Raw genomic sequence first — 16832 nt, 5'->3', positions numbered from 1 at the left:
TTTTTTTTTTTTTTGACAGGGTTTTTTCTCTGTGTGACAGTCCTGGCTGACCTAGAACACTCTCTGTAGACCAGGCTGGCCTTCAACTCACAGAAATCTGCCTGCCTCTGCCTCCCAAGTGCCAAGATTAAAGGCGTGCGCCACCACCACTTTGCGACACAGGAACTTTTAAGAGGCACACTCAAATTATAGCAGAAGGATCTCATAGACTATACCTTTAAATAAATGTGGACAGAATTCAAAACAGTAGTTAAAAGCTGATATGTAATGTTCTTTCAAAAAATACGATGAAATGCTTTTAGGTATGCATAATGCCTTGCCCACCTGGTCCTTATTCTGTAGTCCTTAATTTAGGTCACCAGCATACATTTTGGGGAGAGTGCGGTAAGACTTGGGTAACTGGGCCAATCACTTTTAACCTCAGTCCCATCAGTAAGATGGGAATAGAGTATCTTCCTGCGAGATTTTCATAATGGTTGAGTTGTCTGTTCTGTGAAGAGCCGTGAAGAGTGGCTAGCTAAAGAAATGCCATCGAAATGTTTGCTCCTGCATACATAACCATCTGGGTGACCCACCACAATCCCTGTCTTCATTCTCCATTTAGGAGCTGTTTGAAACACTAGCACAAGGCCCAGTGGGCAGTATACCTGACAGAAGTCAAAGGTGTGAGAGCAGGACCCCTCAGCTCAGCCCTGAAGCTGTCTCCGTGCTCTGGAATCTTCTGAAGCAGGCCCCACGGCCAGCCCAGGCCCTATTGGAGCTGCTGCTTGAGGACCACCACAGTGCCAGCCTGTGCCCTAGTCCTCTGCAGAAATCCCTGCTGGACCTCATCCGAGAGGCACTGCAGACCCTGAGGGACCCTGCCTCTCAGCCCCCCGGGGTGGCTGATGCTGTCTGTGGAGCCCTTCAGGCTCTCTGCTGCACAGCTGAGCTACCAGAGAGTGAGTGGCGTGTCCTGTGTGAGGAACTGTTGGAGACCTGCAGGACTGAGGACAGTCCCCTGCAGGAGGAACGGCTGCTTGGTTGCCTGTTGCACAAGGCTGGACGGAACCTGCTGTCCCTCTATGGCCACACCTATGCAGAGAAGGTGGCAGAAAGGCCACCAAAGGCCACACTTTCAGGAAAAGGTGTGTTCTTCACTGTTTCTCTTTCTACTTTGGTAATTTCAATATCCCCAGCCATTCTAAAGTCAGGACTAACTGTTGTATTTGCTTGTTGTTCAAGACAAGAGAGGCTAAGCAAGAAGATGTAGCATGTTTCATAATTGTCTGTCTGTCTATTTGATTAGCCAAAGTGAAAAATTAAATAAATAACAGGAAGCCAGGCGGTGGTAGTGCATGCCTTTAATCCCAGCACTCAGAATGCAGAGCAGGCAGATCTCTATAAGGTTGAGGCCAGCCTGGTCTACAGATTGAGCTCCAGGATAACTTTTTTGTCACAGAAAAACTGCTGCTGCTGCTGCTGCTGCTGCTATTAGTAATAATAGTAATAATAATAATATACCAGGACCAGAAAAGAGTTTTGTAGAAGCTACTAAGAGGAACGAAACATCTTTAAAGTGTAAACAATCTAGTTTAACTTTTTAAAAGTCTGTTCTTGGGCCAGAAAGATTGGGTACAGGTGCTTGCCACCCTAGCCCAGAAATCTGAGTCTGATCCCCAGAACCCATATAAAAGTGGAAGGAAAGAAGACACTCCACAGCATTGTTCTCTGACCTCCATAGTATGCACGTGCGTGAACACACACACACACGTCGTCGTCATCATCATCATTGGTTTTTAGGTTTTGCGGGGGTTTGTTGTATTTTATTTTGTTTTGTTTTTAGGGTTTTGGTTTTTTTTTTTTTTTGGTTTTTTTTTTGGTTTTTTGAGACATAGTTTCTCTGTGTAGCCTTGGCTACCATGAAACTCACTCTGTAGACCAGGCTGGCCTCTGCCTCCCTAACGCTGGGATTTATGGCATGCACCACCACCACCTAGCAAATAAATTTTAAGTAAATAAATCCAAGCACCTAGTCTCACACTGCTTGGTTTTCAGTGGCGACTGTAGCATAAGAAACGGGCGCTTGCCGCTGCCTGGTAACCCTTCTGGTGTGATGTTCTGTCATCCCAGATCATCCTGATCCTGAGCGGGCGATGCTGGCCCTGTTCTCCACTCCTGACCCAGCCCATGCGTGGAAAATGGCCTTTTTCTACTGCCTGAGTAACAACAAACACTTCCTGGAGCAGATCCTTGTGAGTCAAGCTTAATTGCTGTCCATCATAGAAGAACCCAGAACTCTCTCCCACCCGTGTATCCAACTCCTACAGCTTAATTAGTGACAAATCCTCTGGTTATCATCCTGCAGCCCCTAGAGAGAGAGGCCTCTGAGGATCAGTTCCGTTCATGATCGATGCTGTGGTCACTCATTCTGTTGGACCTTTGGTGGGAAGTAAGGTGTTGGCTGTGAGTCAGCTCCCTGGAAGATGTAGAAAGCAAAGGCCATGGCAGCCGTACTAGGTCTAGCGGGCAGGAAGAATGAACTAACTCTTAACTCTCGCCTCCCGAATTGCAACTGAACTTATTTACTTCAACAGATAAATTTATGAGTCCCATCCTGTAGGCCATGTGCTATGTGAAGACACAAGGTTACAGCAGAAGTCTGTCCCTCACTTCAAAGTGTTGTGCTTTGGGGACATTCATTTTTATGTAACCAACCATTTGTGTCATTATGGGAATCCTACTTAATGATGCTAGGAGTCATTCTTTCCAGTTCAGGCAGCCACCTATGGTGACCTTTGCCTTGTAGGTGACAGCACTGACCCTGTTGAAAGAGGAAGATTTCCCAAGCCTTGGATACTTGCTTGATAGAGAATTCAGGCCTCTCAGTCACCTGCTCGTGCTCCTGGGCTGGACACACTGCCAGAGCCTGGAATCAGCTAAGAGACTGCTCCAGACTCTCTACAGGACCCAGGTATCTCAGCACCTCACACTCCCCCAGAGGCAAACACCATGGGGCTTCGGGCCTCCGTGGAGTTCAGTCTCCTAGTCAGCAACAGTATCTGATGCCAGGTGCCTGAGTCAGCGTATTTCTTCTGCTTTGACACAGGACCAAGGCCATGATGAGCTTCTCAGGGATGCGTGTGAAGGGTTGTGGGCTCACTTGGAAGTCTTGGAGTGGTGCGTACAGCAGAGCAGGTATGTCCCTGTCAAGCCATTCCCTCTCCTACCCTACCTGGAGCACATTCAATGCTGTGCTCCTTTTCTGGGGAAAAAAAAATTACTGTTAGCCAGGCAGGAATAATTGTCCCGTGTGGGGAAAACATAACTGATGATCAGCTTCCATTTGCAGCCATTGTGTCACAGTCAGAGGACAAGTCAGAGTCTGAAAGGACAACAGCTCACAAATCCCTAGGCACATTCTAAAGGCTGTGCATTGTCCTAAGCCGCCTAGAAGATGATCAGTCCTCCCAGCATTCCGGGGAAGTAGATCCCAACAGGATTCTCACTCTGAGCATGGGACACTAAGGGCCACACGTGGCGGCTCGCTCTTTCAATCTCAGTACCTAGGAGGCAGAGGCAGGCTGATCTCTGTGAAGTCACAGGCAGCCCATTCTACAGAGCAGGTTCCAGGAAAGCCAAGGTCGTTACATAGTGAGACCATGCCTCAAAAGCCACAACCACCCCCACAAAAGGTGAGACTCTGAAGCCCAGAACTGTTAAATAATCTTCACAGGGTGATACAGCAAGTAAATTTATCATCCATGTTCTTAGCCATACATTATTCTGAGTCGTAGGTTATTAAACCTATTTCATTGGATGTATATGAAACCCTGTATTTTCCTAGTCACTTAGCCCAGATCTGAGTTTCCATTTAATTCTTCGTTCATCTCACCAATGCTCAGAAAGTAGAGTAGTCAGAGGTGTGAGCAGGGAGGGGTTCTAACTCAAAGCAAGGAAACATATCAAAGCTACAGAGCATATAGAACTTAGGAACTTCAGTCATCAGCCCTTCTAAGACACCACTAACCAGAAAGGCTCTTCCTAGAGCCTTTCCAGACAACGTATCTTACTTGGTGAATATAATTCCTTCAAGGTAAATAAATGTCAACTTTTATCCTAGACCTAGTAAAAGATAGTTTGAGAAACTGAAACCTGAAGTATTCTAGGTCAGAGAAGAACAGGCTTGTCCTTCTGCCGGACAACAATATAAACTGCCTCCCTCGCCACCCTTCCATCCTTCCATCCTTCCTTTCCAGCAACCTCGTACCAAAGAGAGAGTTCTTGTGTCACTTACATGGTGGAGACAGCCACTCAGTGCTCTACTCTCTCCATCATCTTACAAACCTTCCAGCCCTCAACGAGGAAGAAGTCCTCAAGCTGTTACAGAAGGAACCAACCAAGGACCTCCAGGGAGAGCATGGTGAGTTGGCCAGGAGTCCCTCTGAAGAGTCTCATATGTCTCCTGCAGTATGAGATTAGTCTAGACATGGCTGCCCGGATGCCCGTTAGTTAGGCGGTTGGTCCAGCATGTATACTTTGAAGTATTGCTGTTCCCCAAGTCTGATTAGAGGATGTAGCGGCATCCCTCCCCTCTGCCACTGAGGTGTAGAGAATCCCATGGACATGCTCCCATTGTCGCCCTGTGGAATCATGTCAGGGACCAACTGAAATGTCAGTGAAGCAGTGCTGTGAAATGTCTTCTGCATTCTCAGCTCTGAGGAAATTCTTGGTGAGTGTACTTGATGCTTGCTAAACTGCACAGCACATTTCGTGCCTCCTTCAGACTCTGTAGAACAGGGCAAAAAGTTTGGAGGGAAGACTTATCAGAAACAATAGCAAAGCTGTATTTTAACCTTTGGCTTTTTTCTTAAAAATCAAGATCCAATGAGTGGGCTCCTTCTCCTTGCTGTCTGAGAGTACCGCCAGAGTGTAGTCATTCTGCTCCAGAGGTCAGAGAACTGTCTCCATGAGAATAGCTGTCTCCAGCAGGGAGAGGTTGCTTTGATTTACTTTTCAAAAGAACCTGCCACAAACCTATGTCACCACATTCTTCCCCCCACCCCGCCCCGCCCCCAAGTAGAATTCTGACTCACACCTACAAGTGCAGAAGGCTTCCAAGGATGTATTTAGATTTGGCCCCTGAACCCACTTAGATGTATTTGGAGCTTGGGACTTAAACTTGAGAAGGGACAGCAAGTACCATGGCTGAGGTACAAACCATATGAGGTAGAAGACAGAGCCCAGGCAGTGGAGGCCTGCATGAGATAGAAGGAAGACTGGTAGGGAAAAGACACAGAGGACAGAGCTGCTGGTGACTAGGAGGGTAAGAACCTCAACCCTCCAGACCAGGTCAACCCTCTTTGCTTCAGCCATGCTTGCTGCTCGTGGCTGAAAAGATTACCTCTGGGGCTGGAGAGATAGCTAAGTGGCTAAGAGCACTGACTGCTCTTCTGAAGGTACTGAGTTCAAATCCCAGCAACCACATGGTGGCTTACAACCATCTGTAATGACATCTGATGCCCTCTGATGTATCTGAAGACAGCTACAGTGTACTTACATAAAATAATAAATAAATCTTTTAAAAAAAGAAAAGAAAAGATTACCTCTGAACTTCTTCATTTCTATGCTTCAGAGACCCATGATGCCTCAGTCCCCGAGCACCTGAGCCAGTGTCAGAGCCTGACCCTCTACCAGGGCTTCTGTGCCATGAAGTATGCAGTCTATGCCCTCTGTGTGAACTCACACCAGCACTCTCAGTGCCAGGACTGCAGAGACAGCGCCTCCGAGGACCTGGCCTTGGTGGATCCAGGCAGCGATTCTCTCCCCTCCCCAGGTACAGCACTTCCCTGCCCCTGGCATACACAGACACCTTCCCCAGTGTCTCTGTGTGGTTACCACATCCTTCTAGGATGGCGTGCCCTTGATTTGGAAGTGCTCAGGAATGATTGTGCACATCTATCAACCTCTGCATCAAAAGGACCTGTTTACGTCTTGATGGATCTTACTCTGATCACCTAGCATAGTATTTGCCAGATGTTTTTCTTTCTGTAGCTAGACACCACAGTGAGAATAGCATTTCAGAGGCTGGAGAGATGACTCTGTGGTTGGGCTGTGGTGGTACACATGTTTAATCCCAGCACTCAGGAGGCAGAGGCAGGAGAATTTCTGAGTTCGAGGCCAGCCTGGTCTACAGAGTGAGTTCAAGGACAGCCAGGCATGCACAGAGAAACCCTGTCTCAAAAAAACAAAAACAGAACAAAAAGCACTGGCTGCTCTTCTATAGGCCCTGAGTTCAGTTCCCAGCACACATGGCAGTGTATAATTGTCTGTAACTATAGTCCCATGGGATGCAATGCCCTCTTCTGATGTACAAATGTGCATGCTGACGAAGCACCCACATACATAAAATACATAAATAATTCTCCCTCTCCCTCTCCCCCCCTCTCTCTTTCACACACACACACACACACACACACACACACACACACACTCTGTCTCTCTCTTCTCTCTCTGCTCACATGATCTTTCTCTTCCCCCTCCCACCACCTCTCTCCCCATGGTGACTTCCCTGGCTTCCATCCTTGGGGCTGGTAAACTCATCTGAGAACAGCTTCCCAGTAAACCTGTCTATGTAAACAAACAAACAAAAGAAAGAAAGAAAGAATAATGTTTCTTATCAACTTTGGTTTAAACTTCAGTATGCAGCTTATATCTTTATATATGTATACATTTATGTGTGTGAAATATAAATTGAAGCTTAGTATTAAGTAACAGTACTCCAAGTAGAACATACGATTGTTTTTCTTTTCCTTTCCATTCTTCCTTCCTTCCTAAGTCATACTGTGTAGTCAGTTCAAATGGAAATTGATGTAGCCTAGTCTGGCCTCAACCTCAGAAGCCTCCCAACACTGGGTTACAGGCATGAACTACCATGTTTAGCTCTGCCCCCTCCCTCCCCTCCTCCTTACCCTCCTTTCCCTCCTCCTCCTCTTCTTTTAATTTTTTTAGATTCTTTTTTTAAATATATATGGCTGTTTTGCCTGCATGTCTCTGTGTATTATACGCATGCCTGGTGTCCACAGAGAACAGAAAACAGCATCAAACCTCCTCAGAACTGGAGATACAGAGACTGTGAGCCATCATATAGATGTAGGGAATCAAACCCATGTCCCCTAGAAAAGCAGCCAGTGCTCTTAACCACAGAACCATCTCTCCAGCCTCTCCTTTGTTAGGGCAGTTTCATTCTATAGCTCAGGCTGGCCTTGAACTTGTGGCACCCCTCCTGCCTTAGCCTCCAGAATGCTGGGATCAGAATTGCACCACCACATTCTTGTGAAATGAGAGACCTAGGCAGCCTAAGGTCCTCTTTAAGCATAGTGGGAGGTTAAAGTTGAATTGAGATTATGATAAGGAGCCCATGTTACCTTAATCCCTAGAACTGAAATATGGAGGAAGCCTTTGTCATAGATAAGAAAGATTGTGATCGTGTAAGAGCATAAGCATGGCATTGTTCAGTGGCTCTGCTTTTTCATGTTGCTCTCCCTTATCTCTTCCTCGTCCATTCTTAGGTGCTTCACATCTCTTCCCAACATACCTGGCCAGGTGCCGACAGTATTTACACAGCATCCCCGCCTCTCTGTGCCTGGAAATTCTGGAAAACATCTTCTCATTGCTCCTCATTACCTCTGCCGACCTTCACCCAGAGCCTCACCTGCCTGAGGACTATGCCGAGGACGAGGACATTGAGGGGAAAGGCCCCTTGGGTTTGAGGTCCCCATCAGAGAGCCCTCAGCACATAGCTGCAACAGAGAGGAGGTCAGAGCGGGCTTCCATGGGACCCAGGAACCCTGCTCATACAGTGCCCAACTGTCCAAAGGTAGAACCAAAAGACAGTTCACCAGGGCCTCACAAGCACAGCTTTTTGGATCTGAAGCACTTTACTAGTGGCGTGAATGGATTCCTGGCCGATGAGTTTGCAATAGGAGCATTCCTCAGCCTTCTTCAGGAACAGCTCAGTGAAATTAGCAGCCACTGCACTCCCGAGGAGACAAAGCTGCCGGAAGACCAGAGCTGTTCAGCGGCCAGAGATGGACTTCAGAGCCGCCTGCACAGGTTCTCAAAGGTTCTCTCCGAGGCACAGTGGCGGTACAAAGTGGTAACGAGCAACCAGGGCTCAGGTGAGAAGAGGGGTCAGAACTAGAAAGTCTAGAAAGTAGGAAAGGAGAAAAGACCCAGCAATGTGGACAAGGGGCAGGCATGTGGGAACCACACCCTAATCTGAGACATACGACCATAGCAGCCCAGGGCAGTGCTGCAGATCTTGGGATCTGCTTAATGAAGATCACCCCGCCTGTTTCCACAATGGTCAGATCAAAGCTGCTCACCGTGCCTGTGTTTGCTGTTTCAGAAGAGCAACTTTCCCGAAGATACCGGCCCATTGCCACGAGGCATTCTAGTCTCCGCCGAGGTCGTCGGACCAGAAGGACCCGGGCAGGTGATCAAAAGAACTCTTGTCAAGCCTTGTTCCCATTCACCTGACAGAGAGGCATGCCAGTGCTTGTCCGTTCCTTTAAGCTGAGCATATGGTCAGAAACACAAAAGCATCTTCCCACTCCCACAGTCAGCTCTTGACAGTTTCTTACACAGCCATGCAGAAAATTTTCCATGCAACACAATGTACACATCCTTTCACATATTCACACACACACACACACACACACACACAGGCATGCACAGGTTGTAGACACTCTGGGTAGGCGAAGGTTGACACGAGAGAAACCTGGGAAACTGCGTGGTGGTGGTGGTGTCACTCAGCTCTGATGCTTCTCAGCTGGTTGGCTTGGGACACAGGCAGAGTCTGCGTCCACCTGAGTCACCCAGCTCACGAGTGTGCACTCCATTTCCTTTTCTCCACAGTGGTTCCTTTCCACAGGGCTGCCTCAGCAGTGGGCCAAGGGGACACCGTTGGTGGGTGACACGGCCTTCATAAGGTCACACTGAGGGACAGACAGCCTCCATTGGCACTGAGCATCATTTCCCCTGGGCAGCCTTCTGCAGGCCACGGCTGGCTCTTTATTTCCTCCCTTTTCATATCTCAAGACACATCCTCTGTGTCAGAAAATGTCCCAACCCCTTCTTTGCACCTCATTGTTGCCTGATCATGATTTTACCAAACTATCACTAGTACTTTCTCTTCAGATGTTGGTCACAAGCTCCCAGGACTCTTAAGACCCCACATGGTAAAAGCCATTGGTATAAACTGCTATCCTGTACTTGCTCTTTAGCCTCAGTCCGCCTAGATTTTGACTTGTAGTCTGACTTCACACTTTGTACGCTATAAGGAGTTGCTGACTAAATTTTCCATCTATTACCTCTAGATGGCCGGGAAAAAGGCTCCAACCCATCCCTGGAAGGGACAAGTAGCGAGCTGAGCACAAGTACTTCAGGTGTGTGCGTCCCAGCTGCTGCCACCTGCAGACAGCTTGCCCTCATGCACCCTTGCCATGCCCTGTGCTGCAAACACTAGAACTGAAGCTCTGTTCAAGGTTTATTCTTGCAGATAGCAGCAGATGTCAGCTGGGAAAGGGGAAAAGGCTCTCTTCCTTGGTTAAGTCGCCCAGTAGTAAGACAAAGGCTCAAGGAAGGCAGTTGGTACTTATATTCTAAGATGGTAATACATGTTTGCCCTTCGTACATGAAGACATGACTGGCAGTTATTTAGGGAAAGAAAAAAGAGAAGTACTTCATTAAGAGGCTCTTTTTAACCCAGGCAGTGGTGGTGCACGCCTTTAATCCCAGCATGTGGTAGGCAGGGGCGATCAGATCTCTGTAAGTTTAAGAACAGCATGGACTACAGAGTAAGTTCTAGAATAAACAACAACAATAAAAAGTCATTTGCAAACCTTTTATAGAAACTAGGAATATGGAGAGATGACAACTTTGGTTTGTTTGTTTTTTTCCTTAATGTCTCCAACATCCTTACACCCGAACAGAAGGGAGTCTGAGTGCTGTGTCTGGGCAGGTGGAGTCAGACAGCCGGTTTCAGCCCCAACCTCAGAGTTCGATCATTCCCATGATGTTCTCCACGCCGGAGTCTCTGCTGGCATCCTGTATCCTCAGGGGGAACTTTGCAGAAGCCCATCAGGTAAGCAGAGCCATAGCCACACCTCATCATGGTAAAGCATGCTAAGTGAGCCCCTAACTGGTTGTCGCCTCCAGCCTCAGGGAAAGCTAAATGTATGTGACATCAAAAGTACTTGGGGGGTGCTTGCAAGAGGTCCCACTGAGCAGAAGAAGTAGAAAGGAATGTGTCTGTGTGTACAGGCCCCGTGCTTAGCACTGCAGGCTTAGAGGCATTGAGTTATTTGTGTTCCTAAGAGAAGTGGCGTGTTAACAAAATACAGTAGCCACAATCTCCTACCTCATAACAGCGAAACTTTTGTTTCTTTCTTCATACTTTTGTAAACATATCTGTGTTTTTATATAGTTAAAAATCAGAGTTGGTCATGGTAATGCACACCTTTAATCTCCACACAAGGGAGGCAGAAGCAGGTGGATCTCTGAGTTTGAGGCCAGCCTGGTCTACAAAGCAAGTTCTAGGACAACCAGGGCTACACAGAGAAACCCTGTCTTGAAAAAAAAAAAAACCACAATGCAGATAACTTTTGGTAATAAACAGCTCATTCACCATATAGCATAGAAGTAGCAAACTAGAGTGCCCTGCAGATATGTAAGGAAAATAGCATTCAAAAGACTCAAGCTTTCCAAGCCTTGATCCTCCATGGACAGTTGTAGCTCAGTATAATTCCTGCTTTTCCCACCTCAAGGTAAGGCTAAGAAGATTATACAGAAGTCATGAGAAATGCAGGAACCATGTGTGTTGTTTAAACTCAATAGCATTAAGTACCACTTATGCTTCAAACTCTCAGTGCATTTTTTAAAACTTAATGCTAGTCCCTGACCAAGTGTTTAGGTTAGAATTTTCTATGGTGTGACTTCAGTTGTTAAGCAGATCTAGGGGAAATTCTATGCTAAGATGATCTTTCCTGCTGGGCGTGGTGGCGCACACCTTTAATTCCAGCACTCGGGAGGCAGAGGCAGGCGGATTTCTGAGTTCGAGGCCAGCCTGGTCTACAAAGTGAGTTCTAGGACAGCCAGGGCTACCCAGAGAAACCCTGTCTTGAAAAACCAAAAAAAAAAAAAAAAAAAGATGATCTTTCCTTAATCCCCACTGTACCTTTTAAGAGTTCTTACTTTAATAAAGAGGAACCTCTGGACAAGAAAGGTGATCCCTCCACCCCACCAAATCTTTTTGTTTTTGTAGTGCCATGGATTGAACCAGGGGTCTCACAATGAGTTACACTCCTGGATCAGAAATAGATCCTGGATCTCACTGTTCTGTTGTTCTTGCTTCTCAAACAGCTGGACTAGGAGTTGCATAGTGCTTTCTCCTCTAAATACCCTACACTTGTCTTCCTTTCCTTGAGTCGTGTGTGTGTGTGTGTGTGTGTGTGTGTGTGTGTGTGTGTAACATCAGAGAGGAGGGAGTCTCAACTGAGAAAATGGCTCCAATAGGATCAGGCTATAGGTAAGCCTGAGGGCATTTTCTTTATTAGTGATTGATGAGCTGAGCCAGCCCTGAGCTAGTGATCGTGGGTTCTATAAGAAATTAGGCTGAGCAAACCAGTAAGCAGCACCCCTCCATGGCCTCTGCATCAGCTCCTGCCCCCAGGTTCCAGGCCTGCTTGCGTTCCTGTCCTCACTTCCTTCAGTGATGGACAGTGCTGAGGAAGTGTAAGCCAAATAAACCCTTTCCTCCCCAAGTTGCTTTGGTCACAGTGTTTCATCACAGCAACTGAAACAGTATCATTAATTAAATTCCTGGTCCGGGAAAATATTTTCTTGTGTATTTTGCATAGGCGCTTCTTCTGAGATGACTGATGTCGTTTGCTTATTTCCTGCTGGACCTTTGGTGATTGGTTTATGGACTTTTTTTAGCCACTTTGTATTTGGCCTCTTAACATTTGGTGTCAGCTTAGTATAGTGGCACATGCCTTTAATCCCAGCACGTGGGAGGCAGAGAGAGGTGGATTGAGGCTACCCTGGTCTACAAAGTGAGTTCCATGACAACCAGGGCTACACAGAAAAGCCCTCTCTCAAAAAGAAAAAATAAAAATCCAATGCTCTCTAGTCCTGTAAAATAGCCATCTTAGGTCCATAGTCTAATGAGTTGGCCCAGCATTCTATCTCTGGATACTCCCAGAGTCTGTGGACTCACCACTGCCACACTCCTTCCCTTTCCATGACAGGTGGTACTCATGTTCAACCTAAAGTCCTCACCTAGCGCCGGGGAGCTGATGTTTGTAGAGCGATACCAAGAGGTAATCCAGGAGCTGGCCCGCGTAGAACATAAGATTGAAAACCAGAATTCAGATGGGGGTAACAACACCATTCGGCGCACTGGCAGTGGGCGCTCAACTCTCCAGGCCATCGGCAGTGCTGCAGCAGCAGGTTTGTCTTCCTTGCTGACATTAAAGTTGGAGGGATAGCTGGGGTGGTGGCTTAAGGGAAGATACCACCCAGGTCTTCATGAGAAGTCAACAGAAACGGGACGCAGGACACCAGCTATCCTGACACATTCCAAGAGATTCCCAGCTGCACGCAGCCTCCCTGGGGAGGTGTTTCACACACCCTCCCTCTCACGCCACCCCTACTTATCCTTTCAGCTTAATCTAAAGAGCAGGAGGGCTGCCCCTGTGCATCTTGTAATCCCTCACGGGGGCTTTAGAGGGTTGTTAGGAGGACTTCCCCTCCCTGTAGTTGTTCCGCAGTAAGCGGTATCACATGACTGTTCCTAAAGTTGAAAAAACGAACCCGCTTGTTAACATTTGCAGCCTGGGGGCCACAGCCTGGTTCCCAGCAGTGGGAGCTGGGTACCCCAACAGCTACCTTTCCTTCTTTCTCAAAGCGGAAGCTCATCCCGCATTTTCAGCTCTCCTGTCTCCCCAGACTCCATACATCAGGTTACCATCCTGTGGTTGGCCTTTACAGACACTTCCAGAAACTTTTCAGTGCCTTCTTAAAATATATACCCAAGTCCTTGTGCCTGTTCAGCAAGTGTTCTTAACCCAGTGAGCCATCTCCCCAACCCCTATTTAAAACATATATAGGCACATAGAGTCAATGTTTCAGACAGAAAGGGCCTCTGACAGCAGTAATGTTGTCTAGTGTGTTTTTTGGTTTTTTTGGTTTTTTTTTTTTTTTTAGCAATGTGTTTTAGAGTATTTCCATGAATGGGCCCTAATGAAAGCCTATTGTGCACAGATCCTGTGCAGAAGAGCCTCAGGCAAACTTCTTTTCATAATGCAGGTGGTAGCTAGAATCGCCCTAACCCTTCTGCTTTGCTCCAATGCTGCCTGTCCAGGGATGGTATTTTACTCCATCTCTGATGTGACTGACAAGCTCCTTAGCCCCTCTGAAGACCCCATCCCCACGCTCCAGGAGGACTTTTGGATAAATGCTACTCCCATGGAGACCCCCACGCCTCTTAGAGAAGTCCTGGAAGACCTCAGTCCCCCGGCCATGGCTGCATTTGACCTAGCTTGCTGCCAGTGCCAGCTCTGGAAGACCTGCAAACAGCTCTTAGAAACAGCTGAGCGGCGACTGAGCAGCAGCCTTGAGAGCCGGGGTAAGTGAATGGTGTTCACCTCCCTCCATTCCCATCCATCCATCCATCCATTCATTCTTAGTTATGCCAAAGAGCTCATTGAACCTTTAAGAAGCTGTGAGGGGAGGAAAGGGGGAAGGTACTAAGCATTAGTTAATGCCCTCATTCTAATGGCGTAAGTACAAACTATCGAGTGTCTCGTCATATTCAGAAACAGCAGTCTGTAGTCATTTAGAGAAATTCTCTGCTGATTTGTCATTAAGTTGAAGGAAGTCAACGGGTAACTAGATTTATAGGGAAGAGGAGATACACAGCAGAAGAGAGAGGAGGATGAACAGAGGGGATGTTCAAGGCATAGGACATAAAGATGCCACAAAGGAACCCACCAATCACTACTTTGTAAAAAGAAAGAAACATACTTTAAGAATGATACAGACCTGTGGAGTGAGGAGGCAACATGCTGGAGCCCTGGGTTCAATCTGCTGGCCTAAAAAAACCAAGGTTCCAGAGAAATAAGTACTATGAGACGGCAGGCTTCCCCTGGGTGAAGATGAGACTGCCATGAGTATGTAAACCAGGGTAAGGGAAAATGTCCTAGGATATGTGCGCGGAATGCTTAGAGCAGTGGTTCTCAACCTGTGGGTCACGACCCCTTTGAGAGTTGGAACAACCCTTTCATATAGGGGTCACATACAACCATCAGATATTTATATTACAATTCATGACACTGACAAACTTGCGATCAGGAAGTAACAATGAAAATAATGTTATGACTAAGGGGTGACCACAACGTGTGGAACTGTATTAAAGGGTCACAGCATTAGGAAGGTTGAGACCCACTATCTTAGAGAAAGAGTATGGGAAGGTATATGAAGATAGCCTTGGGCAGTTAGTAAAGACAACTGAATCCAGCTCAGGCCCATGGCTGAGGAGAACAGGAAAACAAATCCCCAGGGAGTGTCCCTTTGTCTTTGGTCAACAAATCCCACAGAAATGCCAGAGATTCTGAATCTGCTGTCTACGGCTGAGGCATCTCACGAAGGTAGTCCTGGAGCCTCAGGCATGCCATATAGCAGGTCTGCTTGTGGTCATCCAAAATGTCACAGTGTGCACCCAGCAATTGCTATTAGAAAAGAAGATCTACCCAAGGAACTGCAAAACTGAGCATCAGCCTCTGAGAATCCAGTTTTCCCTTTGTCTATTTCAGGTCGAAGGCTCGACCAGGTTGTCCTGAATCCTGATGGTATGCGAGGTTTTCCATTTGTCCTTCAGCAAATTAGTAAAATTCTCAGTTACCCACTTACGCAAATGGGACTAGCAAAATCAGGTAAGTTGCTTTACTCCACCCCTTTGCCGTTCCTGGGTTGGAACAACGGGTGAGCAGACATTTTTCTCCCCTCTCTTCCTTTCCACATGTTTTCCACAGAGACTCTAGAAGAAAGGGGAGGAGGCGCTCTGCGGAGCAGCATCTCTGAGCTGCTTCAGATGTGCTGGCCCAGCCTCACCGAAGACTGCGTTGCCAGCCACACCAGCTTTTCCCAGCAGCTGGAGCAGGCTCTGCAGTCACTGCGAGAGGCATTAGCGTTGCCAGGTACAGGTCTGTCTGCACAGGAACAGATAGATAAGCAGAAAAGAGCAGCAGGAAAGGGAGATGAGACAGCCGAGGATGTATGAGCGTTTTGGAGCAGAGGCTCTGCCCTCTAGAGCTGGGCTCAGTCAGCCATTTCCAGCTAAGCAAGGCACATCTCAGAACCACACTTCCTTCTTCCCCAACTCAGTTGAAAGGACACTTGACACTCTTACTAGCAGGTACTTTTTTTTTTTTTTTACTCCTGGTAAGAAACATACCCAGCTGGTACAGGGTTAGTTTTGACCAACCCTCCTCAAAAGCTTCATATGCCCTTCATAAAGCTGTTGCACCCCAGAGAGAGCAGGGTCAAAACAGCACTGTATAGCCTGCCTTCACTAGACTCCAGGCTCTCTCTGGCTGAGATCACATGCTCACGTGGCTGAACTGGGAGTTTTGTGTGTCTGTTTGTTTTGTTTGTCTGCCTTCTAAGTGTGGTGCTTACATAGTCAGTCACATGTGTCCTGGAGAAACCCAGTGTACTATGTAGAAAGCTCAGCTTACACACTGGGTCTCAAGTTGATCCAAAGCCAAGAGGCCAGAGAGATGGCTCAGTGGCTAAGAGTGCTTGCTCTTCCAGAGGACCCAAGTTTAGTTTCTGGCACCCACATTGAGTGCCTCACAAACACCTCAACTCCAGCTCCAATCGGTCCCACATCTTCTGGACTCTGCAGGCACCCAAATTCACATATACAGGCACATATCTAAAAATAAAAAACAGAGCCATGTGTGTGGGTAGCCTTTAATCCCAGCACTTGGGGGGCAGAGGCAGGTGGATCTCTGTGAGTTTGAAGTCAGCCTGGCCAACAGACCAAGCAAGTTCCAGGGTAGCCAGGGCTAAACAGAGAAACCCTGTCTCAAAAACACACAAACAAAAAAAGTAAATAAATAAATAGAATGTTTCTTTTTAGAAATTGACTCAAAGCTAAAAGCTTAGAATAAAGCCACATCTCTTCTCCCGCCCGGATCCCTCACAGAGCCCAAGAGTACTCCACTCTCTTGCCTAGTGGAGCAGGCAGCCCAGAAAGCCCCCGAGGCAGAGGCCCACCCTGTGCATATCCAAAGTCAGCTCCTCCAGAAGACGCTGGGCAGACAGACCCCAGCAGGCCCCAGACAGACTGACTACGTGGGAGCCTTCTTCAGCTACTGCAGCAGCCTGGCTGCCGTCCTCCTCCGGAGTCTGAGCTCCGACCCTGGTGAGTAGTGAGAAAGATTTGGAGTTATGACTGGCAGTTATTTAAGGAAAGAAAGAGAAGTGCTTCATTGAGAGCCTCTTTCTAACCCAGGCAGTGGTAGCACACGCCTTGAATTCTAACACTCAGGAGCCAGAGGCAGGTGGATCTCTGTGAGTTCTCGGTCAGCCTGATCTACAGAGTGAGTTTTAGGACAGCCAGGGCTACACAGAGAAAAAAAAAAAAAAAAAAAAAAGAGGTTCTTTCTGGTTACACAATAACCAAGGATATCAGATTTGTAAATCTCTTATTACTACTCTATGTTACGCATCTTTCTGCAAAGTAAAATTTTTCAGCTCATGGAAGTCCTCAATAACCTCTCATG

At 47.3% G+C, this 16832-nt stretch overlaps 1 protein-coding gene across 2 annotated transcripts in view; it reads left to right on the top strand.

Moving 5' to 3' along the window:
• The window catches only part of Zfyve26 (zinc finger FYVE-type containing 26), a 69445-nt gene that overhangs the window by 8087 nt on the left and 44526 nt on the right, over nucleotides 1–16832 (top strand). For both annotated transcript variants that reach the window (XM_021178746.2, XM_021178747.2), the window contains exons 5-19: nucleotides 605–1127; nucleotides 2113–2234; nucleotides 2789–2953; nucleotides 3089–3177; nucleotides 4239–4402; nucleotides 5615–5815; nucleotides 7551–8159; nucleotides 8390–8476; nucleotides 9360–9428; nucleotides 9975–10126; nucleotides 12291–12492; nucleotides 13406–13669; nucleotides 14856–14975; nucleotides 15075–15239; nucleotides 16253–16471. In XM_021178746.2, the coding sequence (XP_021034405.1) occupies nucleotides 605–1127; nucleotides 2113–2234; nucleotides 2789–2953; nucleotides 3089–3177; nucleotides 4239–4402; nucleotides 5615–5815; nucleotides 7551–8159; nucleotides 8390–8476; nucleotides 9360–9428; nucleotides 9975–10126; nucleotides 12291–12492; nucleotides 13406–13669; nucleotides 14856–14975; nucleotides 15075–15239; nucleotides 16253–16471 (3151 nt within the window). The remainder of the gene's footprint in view (nucleotides 1–604; nucleotides 1128–2112; nucleotides 2235–2788; nucleotides 2954–3088; nucleotides 3178–4238; nucleotides 4403–5614; nucleotides 5816–7550; nucleotides 8160–8389; nucleotides 8477–9359; nucleotides 9429–9974; nucleotides 10127–12290; nucleotides 12493–13405; nucleotides 13670–14855; nucleotides 14976–15074; nucleotides 15240–16252; nucleotides 16472–16832) is intronic.

This window comes from Mus caroli, chromosome 12, assembly GCF_900094665.2.
Source record: "Mus caroli chromosome 12, CAROLI_EIJ_v1.1, whole genome shotgun sequence".
Taxonomy (NCBI): domain Eukaryota; kingdom Metazoa; phylum Chordata; class Mammalia; order Rodentia; family Muridae; genus Mus; species Mus caroli.
Note: the sequence above shows the minus strand (reverse complement) of the source record. Positions and strands in the feature narration are given on the sequence as shown.